General features: G+C 27.6%; 1 protein-coding gene across 1 annotated transcript in view; it reads left to right on the top strand.

The window, feature by feature from the left end:
• The window catches only part of LOC111625482 (muscle M-line assembly protein unc-89-like), a 230921-nt gene that overhangs the window by 7909 nt on the left and 201821 nt on the right, over positions 1-21191 (top strand). Inside the window, exons 3-4 of the mRNA XM_023368634.1 lie at positions 834-1070; positions 17091-17204. Coding sequence (XP_023224402.1) covers positions 834-1070; positions 17091-17204 — 351 coding nt within the window. The remainder of the gene's footprint in view (positions 1-833; positions 1071-17090; positions 17205-21191) is intronic.

The following is a 21191-nucleotide window of genomic DNA, read 5'->3' as shown; positions in this document are numbered from 1 at the left end:
TCACAATGGCAATGTATCTTTAGTATATCAACATTTTTAAGATACTGCAGAATGATAAAAAAAACTGCATGACTAGGACTCAGCAACTGGGATGGAATAAATCCCAGTGGCTGAGTCCTAATCATGACCACTCTTTCAATTTAAGGCTGGTCTCTATAGGTGCCACACTTTATAATTTACAGCATTGTATCAAGGAACATAAATAGACAGATAGAAAAAACTTCAATAACAAGTGCTGGCAGCTTATTCATGGAATAATGACATACACATTCAATGGGACCAAGCCAAAGTCATTAGGTCTACTTCTAACTTACACAACATTGAGTTTCTAGAAAAATTAGAAAGCACACAAAAGCACACACGATATCACACTCCATCAATCATTGATATGTGGAAAACTTATCAAATGCTTGGTGAGCAATTTAATTCATTTTACAAGGTTTAATTTTCTGTGTTTATTAGTTATTACATTTTAGTTATTTATTCTTAAAATTTTCATATTTGCGATCTGGTTGTTTTGAATTTGTAATTATACATTCTAAAGAATTCTAAAAGCTTGTAATTGATGATCAGTAAAATCTGATTGAAAAACGTTTTTTTTTTTTTTCAATAAATTTGTAGCTGGATTTATCAATCATTTTGGATTATCCAGTTTTTTCACCTGCTTAAATTTGATTTAAAGTTTTTAAGAAATTTATTAGTTTATAACTCAAAATAAATTTTTGTGAAAATTTTGTTCTTGTCTAAATTAAGTTAAATTTAATTATAAAAGTAAATTTATGAAGGTTTATCAATAAGTTTTATTCTATTTAATGTTTGTATTTTTCTTATAGTTATAGAAGATCTTAGTGAAGATGAATTTCAGTTAATTGAAGAAACTGTTACTGAACCAGAGGTTAAAAAAACAAAATTAGCTTCAGAAAGTGAAGTAAAAGCAACAGAAGAAGAAAAAATTCAGCAATCTGAGACAGATGCAAAAGTTGAAGTATTAGAAGATTTTGAAGCGTATGAGGAAATGAATACAGCAATTACTGAAAGTTTAAGATCTGGTTCATTAACTTCCTTAGAAGGTAAATTTGTTTTTTATTTTATAAATGTAAACCATTTATAAAATTGATATGGAATACTTGATATGGAAATTTAATTTATATAATATGACTATTTGTTACTTATAGTATCTGTTTAAAAGGATTAGAAACATTAATAATATAAAACTAAATTTTAATAATCTGTTTGATAATAAAATAATAATAATAATAATATATAAAATTTAGTTATAAAATATCAATAAAATTGTGAAATATATAAATAATTGTTAATAATGTTTTTTAATTATTCTTATTATTTTTCTGTGATATTATAAATTGTTTAATTATTGTACAAATTATAATAATAATTAAAAGCAATTTAAATTTAATTTTATATTTATAATAAAATATTATAAACATTTTGTTAATTTAAATTTTACATTTTTAAGATGAATCAAAATTCTTGATGAAAAAATATAACCTATTTTAATAGTAAAGTGTTAATAAATAATTTTAGCATTTTTATAAATTGAACAAAAATAGTATTTTTAGAATATTTGTTTGCTATTAAAGGGAAATTTTTAAAATATTTTAGTTTTTTTTAATAATTTTCTATTTAATAAATTTTTACTTTTATATTATAAAAATAAATAGAATTACACTTTATGTCAATGTACAGTAATTATGATTAACACATCAGTTTGTGGCATTACAAGCAGTGATTTTTACAAATCACTGCTTGTAATGCCACAACACTGATGTGTTAATCATATATTACTTTTATATTAAAATTTATATATAATTATTTTGTGTTATAAAATATATATTGTATTATTTATGTCTTAGATGATATTAATTGTAATATAAATTAATCTGTTGTAGTGTAAATCATTTCATTGTATATTAAAACAATATTTCTTATAAAAAATAAGAATTTGTTGTAAAATTCTTATTTTTTATAAGAAAATATTAAATAAGTAATAATATTAAGTAAGTAAAATATTAATTATTTTAGTTATTTAGTATTGAATTTGTGTATATATCTAGTTATTATCAGTTTTTTGTAATGTATTAAATTTAAAGTTTAAGATTATTGAATTAAATTTATTAATTCATAATGTATCATATTTGAATTGATAAACCTTATAATTTAGGGTTTCTCAAACTATAGACTTTTTGTAAATGATTAGCAACTTTTAATTAATGCTTTTAAGTTTTCAAATAGACATGCTTATAATTTTTTAAAATTTTGCTGCAAAAATAATTTGTTGATACATCAAAAATATTGATTTAGTTTTGTTTTGAAAAAAAATTAATTGTATCAATTCATAAATTGATACTTTTAATACAATTGAAATGAATAAGCTTTCATTTCTGCAGGATATTTGTTTTATTTTAAGCTTTTTATTTTAAATAATCACTCACCACACCAGATTAAAGATAATGACACACTCAGAACCAATTATGGTTGATAACAGAACAATGAAAAAACGAATGTTTTTAAACCCCTTCTGAGCTCTGCATCAGGTTCTTAAACATTCCTAGATGGTTATTCATTTATGGAATAATGTTTAAATTATATATTTAGAAATGATGAATAGCCTGATGCAGAGCCCAGAAGGAGTTCAAAAACATTTGTTTTTTCATTGCTCAGTTATCACACTGTAATTGGTTCAGAGTACGTCATTATCTTTTTATTTTATGTTTTATATTTTATTTTTGTTTTTATTGTTTTATTTTTAATTTTAAAAGATTTTTATGATTATTCTACTTGATATATAGATTAAAATTTAATTATTAAAGGTAAGTATGCATTTATTTTTTATCTATTAATATCAAAGAATCATTAGTTTTATTTGTGAGATTGCACAAATTAATTTAACATTTTAGGAAATGGTAGTAATAGAAACACTGAAAGTTTGAGAAACACTGCTATAAGGAAATGAATTTAAGTTTAAAGACATTGAAAAATTTTCAAATCACTACTATGATAACTGCTGCTCTGCTACTCTGAAAAATGATAAAAATATTAGAAATTATTGAAATATCATTTTCATCAAATTAAAATTATTGAAAAAACACTCAAAACATCTATTTATATTTTAAAATGTTATCGTTTTAAAAGTAAAATTATAAGTATTCAAAATTATTTTAAAATATTTGAGAACTAATAGAGATAAAAAAAAGAAAACTAACAAATCTTAAATGGACNGTGATCAAACACCATTTTAAAGTGCATTTTTATTCAACTAATATATTTATAAATAATATGTAGCCCAAAAAGTAGCCAAAGAGCCAAATTATGTCAAATTAAAAAATAGTAGCCACATTTGGCACAATTTAGCCAAATCTTGCAATGCTGGAAGGAATACTAAATAATTAATGTGCTTTCTCATCACACCGGGTTGTATATACATTGTAGACAATGTTATACAATGGTTAATTGTAGAGGGTTAGTGTAGAATACTAAATAAAGCTGGAGTTGTGAATCAAAGAAATATAGACCCAAATGTGGGGAAAGGAGAGAAAGGACAAAAGATAAAGAAGTGAAGAAAGGTTGGAAAATTAAGGGTCAATATTTGCATAATGGAAGGTCTATTTAACCTTTCTCGCTACTACTATTATCTTTTGTCCTTTCTCTCCTTTCCTCAAATTTGGGTCTATAATCCTTTGAGTCACAACTCCAGCTTTATTTAGTAATCCTTCCTCATTCACACATCTCCAAGTATTTGAAAATATTTCCTTTCCACTTAAAAATAAAATATGAATAAAGGTTTATGGCTTTGTGAAACTTTTTTTTTTGAGTTTATAATGAGTAAATAAATAAATAAAAAAATGAAAACATGTTTATTGGGCTGCATTGGAACTTGCCTTGGGCTGAAGGATGGACACCCCTGTTCTAGAGCAAAAATAGTTAGTTCTAAAAAGTACCACTAGATAGCTTTATACAGAACGTAACAATGAGCTACACAAGTTATCTGTCTAATGTGAACAAAACATGTTCAAAATATGATGGCCACCATTGTCTTCTACCATCTCAAAGTGTAAAACAGCATGTTCAATCGTTGCATGCGGTGTGTGCCTTAGTTTTTGGCTGTGCCTGGTAGGGTAGTGCTTGCCCTTCCGGGTTGCTGTCATCTGCAGACCCACTGTTTGTTAACCCATTGGGCCTAAGTGCAGGCAGTTCATGGGTCCTAGGTTGAGAAGTGCTCAACCACTTGTCTTTGTATCATTTCCTTTTGTTTTTATTATTTTCATGTAAATTTTGTTTTGGGTTTGTTTGTTACTTGGCAGCACCATTATCACCATCAGGTGTTTGGTCATCTGTGTTGCTGCTATTTCTATATCGCCACACCTACCTCATCAGAGACAGCCCCTTGTGCATCTATGCCTTTCTGGAATTCCCTTATATTCACTATTTGTTTATGGGCTATGCCCCAAGTTTCGTACGTTTGTTAATTTCAATTAATGGAACCGACTGGGCGCTCTGAGGTCTCATGTTTCACACTTTTCTATTAGTCTTTTCTTTTCTTCCTCCTTCTCATTTCCTCTAAAACTTTTCATCCTTCCTTTTCAAAGGCTATGATGAAAGGTTGGGCCTTCTACTCCTTTCCAGTAAAGTGTGTGCCTTGGAATGTTATGCATATGGCATGTTATGCAGTCTTTAAGGTCTGACAGCAATGTTATGGGATCATGGTAGACAAAAGCTTTTGAGATAACCACAGAGCCAAAAATTGCATGGATTCAAACCTGGGAATCTTGCAGGGCAGCATGCCACTATTTTGGTTTGAAAAGTGCCCCTTGGTGGTGGCTTTTGGAACTAACTTTTTTGCTCTAGAAAAATTCCCATCATCTCATTAAGGCATTTCCAAACTTTCATGACTTTTTGATGAATAGTTTTTGCTGTAGTTAGCTGGGAAATGTCAATCATGGTGAAAATTTATTACTCTTTATAAAAAATTTTAGTTTTTACATTAAAAAAGAAAGAAAATCATGATTTTTTATGTAAGTTAAACTAATAGTAAATATAAATTAAGTAGTGGAATATTGGAATATTGATAATTTTTGTTATGTATGACCTTGCAAAGAATAATTGTATTTAAAAGATATCAATGGATCTGAAAATTTTTCCTGTAACTTTTATTTATAATTCTTAACATGATCATTTGTGTCACTTTAGCATAACAGTTATAATGTATTCAAATTTAGGAACTTTGAAATTAGTAGAGGTTTTTAATATATGTATTTACATTAGTTTAGCAATTTTTCAATGAAATTCAGTTTTTTCTTTTACAAAAAATTGGATAAGTGAACATTTTGAACATTTTCAAAAAAATAATTTTTTTAGCAAAGTCAAAAAAGAATATGGAAAATGAATGATTAGAATTCAAATATTATCTAATTAATTATTTGAGTTTAATAATTTGAGTTGATAGTTGAAAAGCAAAATTGATACTTTTGGAATGTATGATTCAAATTGAAATATTTGAGAAATAATGTTGAATTAATTAATATTATATGTAAGTTTGAATCTGTTATCTGGCTGCTGTTTTTATTATTTTTCTTAATGATTTGGTCTAGTAAATGGATTTTTTTCATATTTTAAATGGTTTGGAGTTATACAATTTTATTTAAAAAAAGAAGTTATTAATATGTTATTTATTGTTATATTGTTTTAGTGAATTTTATTATATTAATATATATTTTACTATAAAGAAATATATCATACTTGAGATGCTACTTGTATAATGAAGAAACACAGTAGTGTAACTAGTTTTGTTAAAGGTGTTCAAGTGATATGGGTGCAAATTAAATAAGGGGTACATATAAATAAAATAATTTTGCGACAACAATAATAATGTTCACAAATTTTTATGTTATCAATACTTTAAAAAATACATATTTAGATCCAGTGAGAAAATACAGTGTCCCAATTTAAAATTGACATTTTCCAGCTGGCTACAGCAAAAACTATTCATCAGAAAGTCATGAAAGTTTGGGAATGCCTTAATGAGATGTTCTAGAGCAGGGGTATCCAACCTTTTTGTTTCTCTGGGCCACATTGGAAGAAGTCAAAGAGTTTTGGGTTACAATTATATGTAATATATAATTTTGGCCCAATATACAAGTATATTTAAGGATTAACATGTTTAGATTATAATAATAAGTATTAAAACTTTATCACGAAAAGGATATTTTAAAAAATTACTTCTACAGACACTTTCAATTTTTACTTATAAATAGATAAATTCATTTATTATAAAAGAGACAGACAAAAATTTATTTGAAAAACACAAATATTTGTTTTATTTGGGTCTCTAATTAATAAAAAGTGATCAAACACCATTTTAAAGTGCATTTTTATTCAACTAATATATTTATAAATAATATGTAGCCCAAAAAGTAGCCAAAGAGCCAAATTATGTCAAATTAAAAAATAGTAGCCACATTTGGCACAATTTAGCCAAATCTTGCAATGCTGGAAGGAGTACTAAATAATTAATGTGCTTTCTCACCACACCGGGTTGTATATACATTGTAGACAATGTTATACAATGGTTAATTGTAGAGGGTTAGTGTAGAATACTAAATAAAGCTGGAGTTGTGAATCAAAGAAATATAGACCCAAATGTGGGGAAAGGAGAGAAAGGACAAAAGATAAAGAAGTGAAGAAAGGTTGGAAAATTAAGGGTCAATATTTGCATAATGGAAGGTCTATTTAACCTTTCTCGCTACTACTATTATCTTTTGTCCTTTCTCTCCTTTCCTCAAATTTGGGTCTATAATCCTTTGAGTCACAACTCCAGCTTTATTTAGTAATCCTTCCTCATTCACACATCTCCAAGTATTTGAAAATATTTCCTTTCCACTTAAAAATAAAATATGAATAAAGGTTTATGGCTTTGTGAAACTTTTTTTTNCTCAAATTTGGGTCTATAATCCTTTGAGTCACAACTCCAGCTTTATTTAGTAATCCTTCCTCATTCACACATCTCCAAGTATTTGAAAATATTTCCTTTCCACTTAAAAATAAAATATGAATAAAGGTTTATGGCTTTGTGAAACTTTTTTTTTTGAGTTTATAATGAGTAAATAAATAAATAAAAAAATGAAAACATGTTTATTGGGCTGCATTGGAACTTGCCTTGGGCTGAAGGTTGGACACCCCTGTTCTAGAGCAAAAATAGTTAGTTCTAAAAAGTACCACTAGATAGCTTTATACAGAACGTAACAATGAGCTACACAAGTTATCTGTCTAATGTGAACAAAACATGTTCAAAATATGATGGCCACCATTGTCTTCTACCATCTCAAAGTGTAAAACAGCATGTTCAATCGTTGCATGCGGTGTGTGCCTTAGTTTTTGGCTGTGCCTGGTAGGGTAGTGCTTGCCCTTCCGGGTTGCTGTCATCTGCAGACCCACTGTTTGTTAACCCATTGGGCCTAAGTGCAGGCAGTTCATGGGTCCTAGGTTGAGAAGTGCTCAACCACTTGTCTTTGTATCATTTCCTTTTGTTTTTATTATTTTCATGTAAATTTTGTTTTGGGTTTGTTTGTTACTTGGCAGCACCATTATCACCATCAGGTGTTTGGTCATCTGTGTTGCTGCTATTTCTATATCGCCACACCTACCTCATCAGAGACAGCCCCTTGTGCATCTATGCCTTTCTGGAATTCCCTTATATTCACTATTTGTTTATGGGCTATGCCCCAAGTTTCGTACGTTTGTTAATTTCAATTAATGGAACCGACTGGGCGCTCTGAGGTCTCATGTTTCACACTTTTCTATTAGTCTTTTCTTTTCTTCCTCCTTCTCATTTCCTCTAAAACTTTTCATCCTTCCTTTTCAAAGGCTATGATGAAAGGTTGGGCCTTCTACTCCTTTCCAGTAAAGTGTGTGCCTTGGAATGTTATGCATATGACATGTTATGCAGTCTTTAAGGTCTGACAGCAATGTTATGGGATCATGGTAGACAAAAGCTTTTGAGATAACCACAGAGCCAAAAATTGCATGGATTCAAACCTGGGAATCTTGCAGGGCAGCATGCCACTATTTTGGTTTGAAAAGTGCCCCTTGGTGGTGGCTTTTGGAACTAACTTTTTTGCTCTAGAAAAATTCCCATCATCTCATTAAGGCATTTCCAAACTTTCATGACTTTTTGATGAATAGTTTTTGCTGTAGTTAGCTGGGAAATGTCAAGTTTAATTTGAGACACCCTGAATAAATAGCTATAAGCATCAGTCAATATAATTTCAATTTTGTCATTATATTATTTTTTTCAATTATTTTAAGTAATGGATTGATGAAAACAATGCAATAATGGGCAATCATATATAATGCAAATAATGCAAATTATTATATAATCAAATAATGCAAAAAAAATGGGCAATCAAAGGGAGTGCCTCCTAGGAGACTTTCTATGAGAACCTGATTCTTATTTACAGAAGCACCCAGAGGGAGGCAAAAGGAGCAAATTGCCTTGTATCCTGAAAAATTAGGAGCCTTATACAATTTTTTTCATTGTTTTTTATTACTTTAGGACCCTACAGTAATAAGGAAGAATGAAAAAATTATATTTATTTTGCTCCAGGCTCCCATTAACCTGTGGGCATCTTTGTCTATTTAGACTGTAGATATGTGAAGAAAATCTAGAAAACTCCATACAGCCAGCCCAATGTTTAGGCATAAACCCATAACTAACTATGGTTTTTAGTGATTTTGTTCACTCAGTCACTGGTTTATTAAAATTCATCAAAAAACTTTTAAGTTGGATGATATTGATTTGTTGGAGTTGAAGAGAATCATAAATATTCTTTAATTATTTAGAAATCTTAAAATTTTTAAAATTCAAATAAGATAAGCTAACTTTCTTTTATAATTAAGACAACTTATTGTTAATATTTCAAGTAATGGATACACAAAATTTTAATTCATCATATATTTATGTTGTTATATTACATTACATTACATTACATTAAAATAGTAGAGAGGTTGTCTATATGTGCACAGACTTTACCTCTAAGAAATTAGAAGTGATGAAATTGAAATTAGAAGAGGAAGTGATAGTAAGTAGGGAGGGATAGAAAATAGGAAAAGATTGAAGGAAAGTGTCAGATCATTGAGCGTCTGCATTATAATTGCTGAACAAGTAAAAATACAGTGACAAGACAAAATATGTTCAGTGAAACAGTATAAAAACAAACATGACAAGTTTGAGTGTGTACAGCAAAGAGGGTACAGACACAATGTTTTAAAAACTACAAAGTACGTGATTTGTGACCACTTCATATATATAATTTATACAAATATTGACACTCAATAAAGGAGTGGAGTATTATTATATAAAGTTAGATATATAACAAAGCATGAATATTAGTTATTGATATGGCTAAGTTGCATATTTACATGGGTGGTGCTGTAAATTGGGTTGACAAGAGATAATACATTATAAAATTTAGCATTAAGAACATTGAAGAATCTAGTAGATATAAACTCAGTGGGTCTAATGTGCATATGCACAGTACAGTCAAATCGCGGGTTGAACAAATTGGGTGAGTAGCCGGCCTACCATAAATGATATCAGCCAGTCTATCATCAATCCAGATGTGGGATGCGGCCATGTTGTTATAATAAAATTTTTTAAAATTTATTAATTATCTGTGCAGTCAACAGCAGTATATTGTTAATGATCCATATTTCACTTTTTGCCAATTGAGCAAGAAAAGACAAATTAATTTATGTATTTTAATAAATTGATAGCTAAAATAGTAAATCCATTTAGCTTCATTCACTCACTGATATAAAATTCTTAGAATAACCTACAAGAAATGAAGCTAAATATTTTTTGTTAGTGGTTCTGGATTTTTGCTAGATTAACAGAATTGTCATAAATATATCAAAAACTTTTTCTAAGCCATCCTAGATTTACTATTTATACTTATATACATATAAGTATATTTATTAAGTATACTTTTTAAGTATACTTAAAAAAGTATAACTGAAAAGTAACTTTGTTTTTTCTTCCTCTTTTGTTTTCATTAACTGAAATGTGGGAATTGTAATAGAAATTTAGTCTTAACCATCTTAAATTTAACAAGTTCTAACAGTTGTTTTTTGGTAATGTTATCATTCACTAATCATATTGAGAAAAAATATTTGTGTCAGAAAGGAGAATTTTGGTAAGAAATGCTTCTAAAAATAATTATTAGTATTATATGTAATGAATTTTAGAAGATTTTGTGTGGAGTTATATTAATAAGTAAATTTGAAAATTAGCTTTATTATAACAAGCTAGTTGAAAAAAGCATTTTATATTATTTACAAACATAAAGTTTTTGTTTGCTGAGTTTCAGATGTAAAAAATATTTATTTGTAAATTGAGCAGTAAATATAATTTAGTTTTGTTATATTGCAAGATAATTTAATGAAATCTTTTCTAATGTTCTAATGTAAGATTAAAAATACAAAATTTTTGAGATTATCTATTGGAGATCATGAAAATTATAGATTTAGAATATGATGACAAAGATATAGCAAACATAACAGTTACAATGTTATGATTTCTAACTTTTAAATTTGTGTAAGAATAACATTCCACTTTTTCCAAGCAGAAAATTATTTTTTATCATTTAATTAGTAAGACAGATAATCTTTAATTAAAATTTGAATTAATAACAGAGTTATAAGTTTGAAAAGATAATGTCTTACTTCTCTGTGATAATTAAAATATATGTTATTTGATGTCTGCTTAGAACTTTCATTTGAAAAAGAACAGCAAGTACAGAATGAAAAGCTTATGGAGTTTAAAATTTCAAAAGATTTTCTTTCTATACCTAGTTGTTATTTTCCACAATATTCTCAAGAAGATTGTCATAGTTACCATCAAGTAAAGCATGTCTGCTAAAAGTAATATAAAATAGTATATCTATGAACACAAAGTGATTATTGGTAAATAAAAGTTCTTATTAGTCAAGACAATATACCAAATAAATGCTTAATATTTTACAACATAATTATCAGTATGACTAGTAAGTATTATGTTTTTCAAGTCTAACTTTATTAAAATGTGATTTTTAATAAAATTGTTTCTATTTTGATATTAAGTAGATAATGAATAATAAATTTTTAATTGGAAAAACTAGTTTGATTAGACAAATGAATTGTTTCATTTAGCCTATTCTTGTCATCATATTCTTATTGTTTATTGCTCATTTTATACTATAAATAAAAAAATACTTAACAAAAGATATCAATAATAAATCTTATATGTTAATAATGAATGGCACATTGCTTAACTTGTATTTGAAGTAAAGAAAGATAGTATCCCATATCTTGGAAAGAATATTTAAATTCAGATTGCTTCTGTTATTTTCTTAACATGCTTAGTTTCAGCTTTTGTGGAATGATATATTTTTATAATAAAATTAAAATCTTTTATGTTTATAACAATTTCTGTCTGAAAGTGCATTATATCCAATTTAAACAATGTATTACAGTTTAAGCAATGTATTTTATTTGTGCATTGCTTAAATTATGCATTGTAAATTTTAATTAAAAAAAAAAATATTATATTTTAGATTATTTTATTATTATTTACAATTATTATTTATTTCTATTTATTTTAAAATAAATTTTTGTATTTCTTAAATAATTTTAAATAATTTGTAATGTGAATTAGTTATTTCAATTAAGTAATTTGTTGAAGGATTTAAAGCTTATAGTGCTGCTTTTTAAATGGACCTATCATACAGTAGAAACTTTGGAGACTGGGAATGAATTAAAGGGGAAGATTGTTTATTTTACTTTTTTCTGGTAATCCGACCAATTTTGCATTCCGACCATACTCCCAGTCCCAAAGGTGATGGATTAGAGGGTTCTACTGTACTTGAAATCATTTATCCTCAGCAAGCAAGTTAAATTGTTTAACGTCTTTTCTTCTGTAGGAGTCAAGTTCTATGCATTTATGAAGTTGCTAAATTTGTCTTGTAAAGCCACTAGGATTTTAGATATTACAATTAAATTATCAATTTTAATGTTTCAGTGATTTCAATCTAAAGGCCAAATTTTTAATTTTGCTTATGTGAGTTGCAATATCTCTGTCAGGCTGAAATTTAAAATCAAAAAAGTCTTGTGGAAAGCTGAATTTTTTTTGCTGGTTATCATGTTGAGATATTTCACAAAATTTTTTAAACATTTTATAGTTTTTTAGTTTAGTTTTAGTTTTAGTTCAGTTTTAACTATAGTTTTAGTTTAATTTTTAAACATTTAAAAATTTTATAGTTCAGAATATGCATTAAAAACTTCCTGTCAACTATCAATATAATTATTTTCTAAGCTGTAGCATTTCTTAAGTTGTACTGCTTTAAATATTTACTTTTAGTTGGTACCTCTTTTATAGCATTAACAATATCAAAGAGGCCTTGTGAGAATATGGAAAGCTAAACCAAAGAAATTTTGGAGTTATTTAAAATTTATTTTAATTATTTAGCGAATTTACAAAATTTTAACTAACAAAATTTTTCATTTACTTTTGAAATTGGAGAGAAGAGGGAAGTATAACTCCTTTCTATGTATCCTGAGGAGAGATTTTTATCTCCTCTGTTGAAGATACATCAAGAGTGTGACTCATTTTGCAAATCCTGTCACAGGAGCAACAAATTGACTCCTGATTGGGAAAGATTGGAAAAATAAAAAGGACAAACACCCCAGTTTTGAGGCTCTCATCTGTTGTTTAACTGAGATAGCCTGACTGTATAGATTCTCACTCCTCTCTGCATTTACCATCAACAGAGAGAAGAATGAAGTCTTGACCAAAACCATTAAATTACTATTAAGAGGTATTATGCAATATTTTGTAAGCTCTCTTGGCTTTAACTACTATTTACCTTTGGTGTAGTTTATTGTATGTTTTGGAGATGTATCTGCTAGCTTGTATATATATTTTGTATAATTAATCCAGATAGAAATAAATAGTTTAATTATCAAAGGGATTTGTCTGAGCATCTATCGAGTGAATTGACACAACTCCTCTGCCACTTAATTTACCCTTTCAATTAGAATTAAGACATTACCATGCAAACACTAAACTGCCGATAGCTATAATCGTGAGTTGGAGCATAAATTAGAATTACCCTTGCTGGTGTCAGGAATCCTGATAAGATGAAAGACCTACGTTTTTCAATTTTCTTAAAGCATAACATTGAAGATCCTAGACAGTGAGTGGTGCCTTCACAGACCCGATCTCACACTTGTGCTTTAAACAGGATCTTTACTTTAAACTTCCACATCTGAAAGTTCTCTGCTTTTTCTAGTTTATTCATTAAATGCAAATCTTCAAGTTCAGTTACTAACTCCATATTTTACTTTAGGTTATTTAATGTTTTCATAATGCATGACAACTTTATTGCACGACAACTTTATTGCACATCATCATTAGTTTTGTTTCACTCTTTCTTTTTAGTTTTTATGCAGTATGAACTGTTCTTGAGCTTGGCCCATAACCTGTTGTTTTGTGTCCTAAGTTTATACCTTATTAATTAGACACATGAAGAGTTTAGAATTAATTGGAATAAAATATTTATTATTTTAAAAGTTTAAATAAGTTGCTTAAGACTAATTTAAGCTCAGTTACTACCATTAAAACATTATTAGAGAAAATAATGTTGCCAGCTTTTGAATTCTTTTAAAACAAGTACTGTAATAATAAATTGTGTTAAATATGTTAAATATATAGTTGTAGACATTTTGCTAGTTTAGTCTTTTTTTTTTTTCTTTTACAATTAAGATTCTTGATCTGCCTTTTCTATTAATAGGTGTATAAAACTTTTTAGTTTTGATTTTTTAAAATTATCTGTATAAGTTAATTTCAGTGAACTGCTAATTAATATTAGAAATATTAAAGAAATAACATGCACTTGAAATGATTATTTTACTGGATATACATTTTCTCAGACACTTTTTAATCTATCTAATTCATTCAGTGATTTGGTTATATGCATAATTTTTTTAAAAAGTTAAATACTATTTGATAGTAAATTTATCTTTTATACACTATTTAAAAACATGATAAAAACATAAATATCTGAATATTTAAATAACAAAAATAATTAATAATAGATATTTAATGATGGATATTGACAAAAATAATTAAATTTAATAAGAATACAGTAATATCTCGACTTACGCTACCCTGACTNATCATCTCTTATATAAACATGACAAAAATAATTAAATTTAATAAGAATACAGTAATATCTCGACTTACGCTACCCTGACTTACGCAAACCTGGAGTTACGCAATTTTCAAATCTCGCCGATTCGTTTTTTGTTTGAGTGCCACGCAACTCTTGATTACTCACTCCCCCACACTATTGTTCAGCTTACATGTTCAGAAATGTTGCACGGAATTGATGCATAGCTACAATTTATTTTGTGTTATTTATTTCTGTGTTTGTTACATCTACGAAGACTTGAGAGACTCTACTATGTCATCCAAATGAAGTAGAACTGATTCTTCTGCATCAAACAAGAAAAGAAAAACTTTATCTTTGGAATGTAAAGTTAACATTATTAAAGACTTCGATACAAAAATGAAAATTTGGGAATTGCGAAGAAGTTTGATCTACCAGAATCGATGGTCAGAACAATTATAAAAGGTAAAGAAAAAATTCTCGAAGCTGCGAAAAATGATCGATCTTTAAGTTCAAGCATCATTCGTAAATGTCACTGTATTGTCACTGTATTATCACTGAGATGGAAACAATGTTAAAATTATGGTGTGATAATCAAGTAATTGTGAAAAATTGTATAATAATATAATATGTTATACATGTGAGACCCGAAAGGCCCCTGGGTCTAAATTAATATTTTATTATTTACGTTAAAATAATGTCACCAAATATTTCATTTTTGGTGAGAAAAATACTGTTTTAACGTGGGAATGGGCAGATAACAGATGTCACTTCCTTTCACTGGAGTTAGTACATCCTCTGACTTTCCCTTATCGGGTTAAAATCCTGCTCCGAAGGGAAATAGTTACCCCTCATTCATTCCCCTTTCATCCGTTCTCACGAAAGAGTTACTGGCCGATGATTGGTCGGTATTCCGAAGATATACAGGGAACTTGACAGAATTCAAGGAGTTCAGCGACAGATCCGAAAGCGTCCAAACTCCACATACGTTTTCCTCCTGATGACCAACGTCCTCAGACGAGTCACATACAGAATAAGTCTAGAGTCTACACGTGGGAAATATACTTTTATATGTGTGCACGTATTGATCTCCCATATGAAGAAGTAACTGAACTTGCATACAGAGAAGAAGACAAACGACATCTGAAACAGGTCGTATGTTTTATAACGAGTTTTGTGAGCTCTCTCTCGATCGCGAATAGGATATAATATAAGCTTAGCGATCTCCTGATTTGTATATTATTGGTAGTAGTTCTGTCTTTTGTTTATCCACATTTTGTATGATTTAATTTTTTGTTCTATTAAATTTATTATTTCGTTTAATTAAAAATGTCTTTTAATTGCGTGACCGAATCAGATCACATACGCGTGTTAATCCGCGTATAATAAGATTGATTAACTGGTGTCAAGGAATCCTGACGAGCATCTGAACTTCGCAGTTCGGATCATATAGCGATTATCGCCCTCCTATAAGAACTTTTAAGATCGGATCTTACGATCCGAAACTAAGGAGACAGATTTCGGATAATCTGTGCCGATTAAGTGTTACACGAGTATTATCAACTCCGTAACCCCGGCTACTCTCACATACATATGTATTATCTAAGATTTTATTAAACATTTTTTTCTAAATTATTGCTTTTTTTAGTCTCTGGCCCCAATTAAAAATTATTTGTATGTATTTATATGCGAAATTATACCCCGACTTACACAAATTCGACTTACACGGTTATTGCTCAGTCCCACCTATCGCGTAAGTTTGGGGTATTACTGTACTTCATTTAATCTAAAATTGTAAACAAGTTTAGATTAAATGTAATTTTATAATTTATTTATTTTAATAAAAATAGCCAATTATTTTCAGTAAAGAGAAGTAATACAGTGATTATATTATTACCATCTTTTACATTGTATATCTATTTTAATTAATTCTGTAATTGATATTGTAATTTACCTGAATTTTAAAAATTCACACTTTATTTGCATTTAATACTCACTTTAAAAGTATTTAATAAAAATATTAAAACAATAATTTAAATTATCTATCAGATGAATAGATAACATTTATTTGGCTTATACTATCTAATATTTATAGTGGGAAGCTATTAAATATCAATACTATTAGGAAAACATTGGCAATTTCATTAATGTTTTAGTATTATTAATTTTTTATCATTGAATCATTGAATTTTATCATTGAATGCATTTTCAAAGTAAATAATTTATTTCTGTTAAGTAAATTTCATAAAAATGAGTTTCAGTGAATTTCTAATTTCCATTTATATCCAAGTAGAATTTTTAATTATTTTTTTCTCATATTACCTTTAATAATAGAAAATAATTTTTTATAAAAATGTCCATTAAATATCCATTTTTTAACAATAAAGACTAATAGATGTTTATTAATTAGTTGTGTTATATTTTAAAATCTTTCAAATGTAATTGATAATTGTCTAAGTATTTGCAGATAAGAATTGAATAATTTAATCTTTATATAAATTAATAACTAGAAATGTTTTTAATATAAAAACATAATGAAAAGTAAAAATAATATAAATTGCAAACAACTTATAAAAAACTTTTCAGAAATCAATTTTTTATATTGATATAAACTGAACATTATTAATTTATTTGATCTTTTTACTGTAATCATTTAATTTTTAATGATATTTCTAAGGATATTTACTATATTTTTGAATTGCACTATTATTATTTTTAAATAAATTATTTCAGTGGCAAATATATTCCTATTTTTCAGACAGAAATTGTTTTTTTTTGTTTTTGTTTTTTTTATAATACTTACTAATCCCTGCTTACTAGAAATTGCAAACTAGAATTGCTTTGGATATTATTATTTTTTTTAACTTATAGATTTCCAATCTGCACTTGAAGATGAAGCATCTCTTTGTGTAACAGCCTCAGAAACAGATGGAATGTCAGCAAAACCTCTTTTTACTAAGGCTCTACATGGAATCACATGCAAATGTGAGTTTAATTTTACTTTATTTTTTCATTTATATTCTCTATATATTAAATATGTGAAATTATTGAAAAAACTTATTCTGATATAAATACATTTATTATTAATATAGAAGAAAATTAAGACAGAAATGTGGTAGAAAAATAATTTTTTTGGTAAAAGAAATTTTTAGAACTGAGATCAGCATTGAGTGTAAAATTATGTATGTGAAATTAAGTTAATGATAACCTAGATTAGCATATCAGTTAATGTAGTCCTTATAAAAATTAGATTGAAGATTCATTTTCCTCGATAAGAGAACTGTTTATCCTATTACATTTTTAGTTCTTTTCCTATAAATATCAGTACATATATTTAATTTAGGCGATTAATTTTTATTTTAAACTGAATAGTAAATTTTTTGTTATATATTTCTGTACAGTACATATGTATTATATATGTATGTATGTATTTATGTAATTTTTTCTTAAAATATAATAAAATTAATAGTTTTCATTAGAGTAACATCATTTAATAAAATGTATTTTTTTTCGAAAATCAATTTGCTAAGTGAAATCTCACCAAAATCTTTATTTTTATTAATTCTAGTATCACATATATAAAACAAAAATCTGCACCTTATAAACTCCAGCAACAAGTTTAATAATGCAAAAACATTTTTTATTTAAATTTCTTGGTCTTCTTCAGTTGTCTAACTATTGAATATACAAAAATTTGAATGAAAAAGAACATAAGATAAAATTTAAAACATAAAATAGAACATATAAAATTTAAATTCAACAAAAAATAAAAGAATCAACAATAAATTAGCAATAAACATGAAATTAATGCATTGTAGTAGTAAAATAATAAAAATTTGGCTCAGCTTTTATTTCCTGTTATGAATTTTCTGTTAAATCACCAGCTTAACAGGAAACTTATTTATGTGGAAACTACAGGTGCAACCTAAACCAAAGGATTAAAGAGCACAGGTATGGTATACCATCAACAAGAAACTCTGCAATACAGTTCTAACAGCTTATGCTAACCAGCAGGAAGTACAAGTTAATGAGAATAAAATCATCAGATTAGCCAGACCTCAATTCTCTTAAATACTTGAAGATATTGTAGAAATTTATAAAGCTAACAGTGCATATAGTTGTGTAAACTACTGTGATATGAACACTTTATCTACCACATGGATATCTATTTATGAACTCTAACTTGGTCAAGCTTTTATTATTTTACCACTACAGTGTGTTAATTTCATATTTATTGCTAATTTATTGTTAATTTTTTATTTTCCATTGTATAATTCCTGGTCAAGATATATGAAATGATACATAATTACAATTAGGTATCATTTCATATATCAATATGTTATGTATATGCTAATTTTTTAAATGTAAATATTCTAGTTTTTTTTACGTTACATTGAAATTATATTAAACAAGACATTAAATAATGTCTTGTTTAATTTAATCTATCTTTTTCATGAAATTTCAATTTTCCACCAATATAACAGTTTTATCATTTCATATTTATTTAGAGCATTTTGGTTAGATTTTATGCATTTGTGAAACATTTCCCAACAATTTACAATTAGATATCATCATTGCAGAATAACAGATAAAGTTTATTAATTAACAAATTTTCTTCACATAATATTTAAAATTTATTTATTATTTATATGAATGTCTAACCATAGGTTTAATGTCTTTAGAAAAATGCTTCTAAAATATTTATGAAATAAAAATTTTCCACTTTTTTATCTCATAGTTAGAAAGAAAAATAATTATGTTTTTTAAAAATAATAATAAAAATATTTTTAAAAGTTTAAAAGTATAGAAAATATCAGGTAACCAAAAAGTTCATTCAGTTTTTTTTAGACAAAAGTAAAACATCATAAAATAACAAGGATATTTTATTCTGAAATAAACATCACAATAACTTTTTCCCAATGAGAAACAAGTTTATAAATTTCTTTCTTATAAAATTGTTTATCTTTAGAAATAAAATCCTCACTCAACTAACTTTTCCAATTCCTCTTGATTTTGAAATTGTTGGTTAAGCATATGATTATCAGATGACAAAAAAGGTAAAAGTTGGTGAGAGGTCTGGTGAATATGGTGGGTGTAGTAGAATTTCCCAAGAAGAGCTGTGGAGTTTTTCTGAGTCATTCTTTTAAGTGTGAGATTTTTGCATTATCTTGAAGAAACAATACCTTTGTGATTAATCAGTGCCATCTGTTTTGGAAATGTTTCTCATGAACACATTGCAGCTGAGTAGAGTAACCTTCCCCTGTGTTTATTTGATTTGAGTATAAGAGCTCATAATGAACAATATCTGTTATACTCCATCAAATACAACAAAATCTTTTGTTGATAAACTTCAGGTTTTGATATGAAGGTGCATGTTCCCTAGATGATAGTCAATGATAAGATCACTTAGTGTTGTAATACATAAGCCATTCTTCATTGAATAACAGTAGTCTGTCCAAAAAACTGAGTGCTCTTATGACAAAAGTAGAGATAAACAATTGAAAATCTCTAGAATTTGTTTTTAGTGGAGTGCCATCATTGGAAGCGGTGGAAGTGCCGCTTCTCTTGTATTTTCTAAAAAATAAATACATATTGTGCGATTATTTTCATATTTTAATGTATTTTGGATTAATTAAAATTAATATTTTATTATAACCACATTATGTATCTTATTACAAATTTCTATACTACATGTGAGAAAAACGATAAGATTGCTATTGTATATTTGAATATAAATACGTATATGCATATTCCCAACGGAAGCTCTGTATTGTTGAATATGGGACAGCTTCCAGGGCAAAAATACTGTATTTGAACGGTGTAAAGTAGCCAGATTATAGGCATTTGCTCATGCGCTTTACAGAGCACCAACCTCAGGCGGTTTAGCTGGTGGAAGCTACACACTAAAACATGATTCTATCCAGGATCGGTTCTGGGCTGTTAGCCGCCTGCTTGCTAGATTTTCGGCCACCCTCGCCCCATTATGTGAATTGTGAGTAGATTTATAACTTAACCCAACCGTTAGGAGTTTACTGGTATGTTTTTATGATAGTTCTGTAAAGTTGACAGGAGTTTTAAAAAAAAATCCATTAAAATATTTGATATATTTATTCTGCTCTCCCATCTTCTATTACTTATAGATTTCAATGTTAAATTACATATTATGATTTACAGTAGTATATCCCATCTATAAGGAGATGCAGAAAAAAATGTTAAAAAATTAACTGTTACTTTGGTAGCATCATTTACAAGTAAATTTAATGAATGAGATGCACAAGGTACAAAAAAAAGCTCTAGAATTTATATTCCTTAAATTTACGATTTATGTATCTGTTGTCATAAAAATTTGTCTTTCCATTTCTTTCCCAAGACTACAAATCGTTCTTGCACAAGAATAGTGACACAACTCAAAAATTTCCAATTTTGAGTTTATTGTAGAAATGTATAGCAAGCTCCCCATATATTTATGTGGAAGAACAAACTCTATATTTATTTCCAAAACAGATTTAAAAATTTTAAAAATCCAAGATCATGACAAAGCCTTGCAGGAAACAAGAAACTTTTAAATGGCTGTTCTGGAAGATCTATTTTTTTGAGTTGTGTCACTATTAGGGAATTCGATCCCGGTCCTTATTTCTAATCCCAGGATTTCGGGATTATACTTAGTCGATCCCGGGATTATTTCGGTATTGAGGGTTAATAAAAAATAAGAAAATCTTACAGAAATCAACAAATCAAAATTTAGACAAAAATCAACATATTTTACAGTATACACCTAGCTAATTTAATCACTCTAACTAATCAGACTCAGTCAGACTAACCAGACTTAAAATCACTCAGTCTTCATGTTAAATTTATTCTTTTTTAAGCATCACTGAGATCTCTTTAAACTCACATAAATTGAAAAAACCTTTATGTAACAAACTATGCAAATAAACGTTGAAAATTAACAAAAATCTCTCTTAACATCGA

The sequence above is a fragment of the Centruroides sculpturatus genome, unplaced genomic scaffold (genome assembly GCF_000671375.1).
Source record: "Centruroides sculpturatus isolate CEXI.00-Female unplaced genomic scaffold, Cexi_2.0 scaffold95, whole genome shotgun sequence".
Lineage (NCBI taxonomy): Eukaryota > Metazoa > Arthropoda > Arachnida > Scorpiones > Buthidae > Centruroides > Centruroides sculpturatus.
Note: the sequence above shows the minus strand (reverse complement) of the source record. Positions and strands in the feature narration are given on the sequence as shown.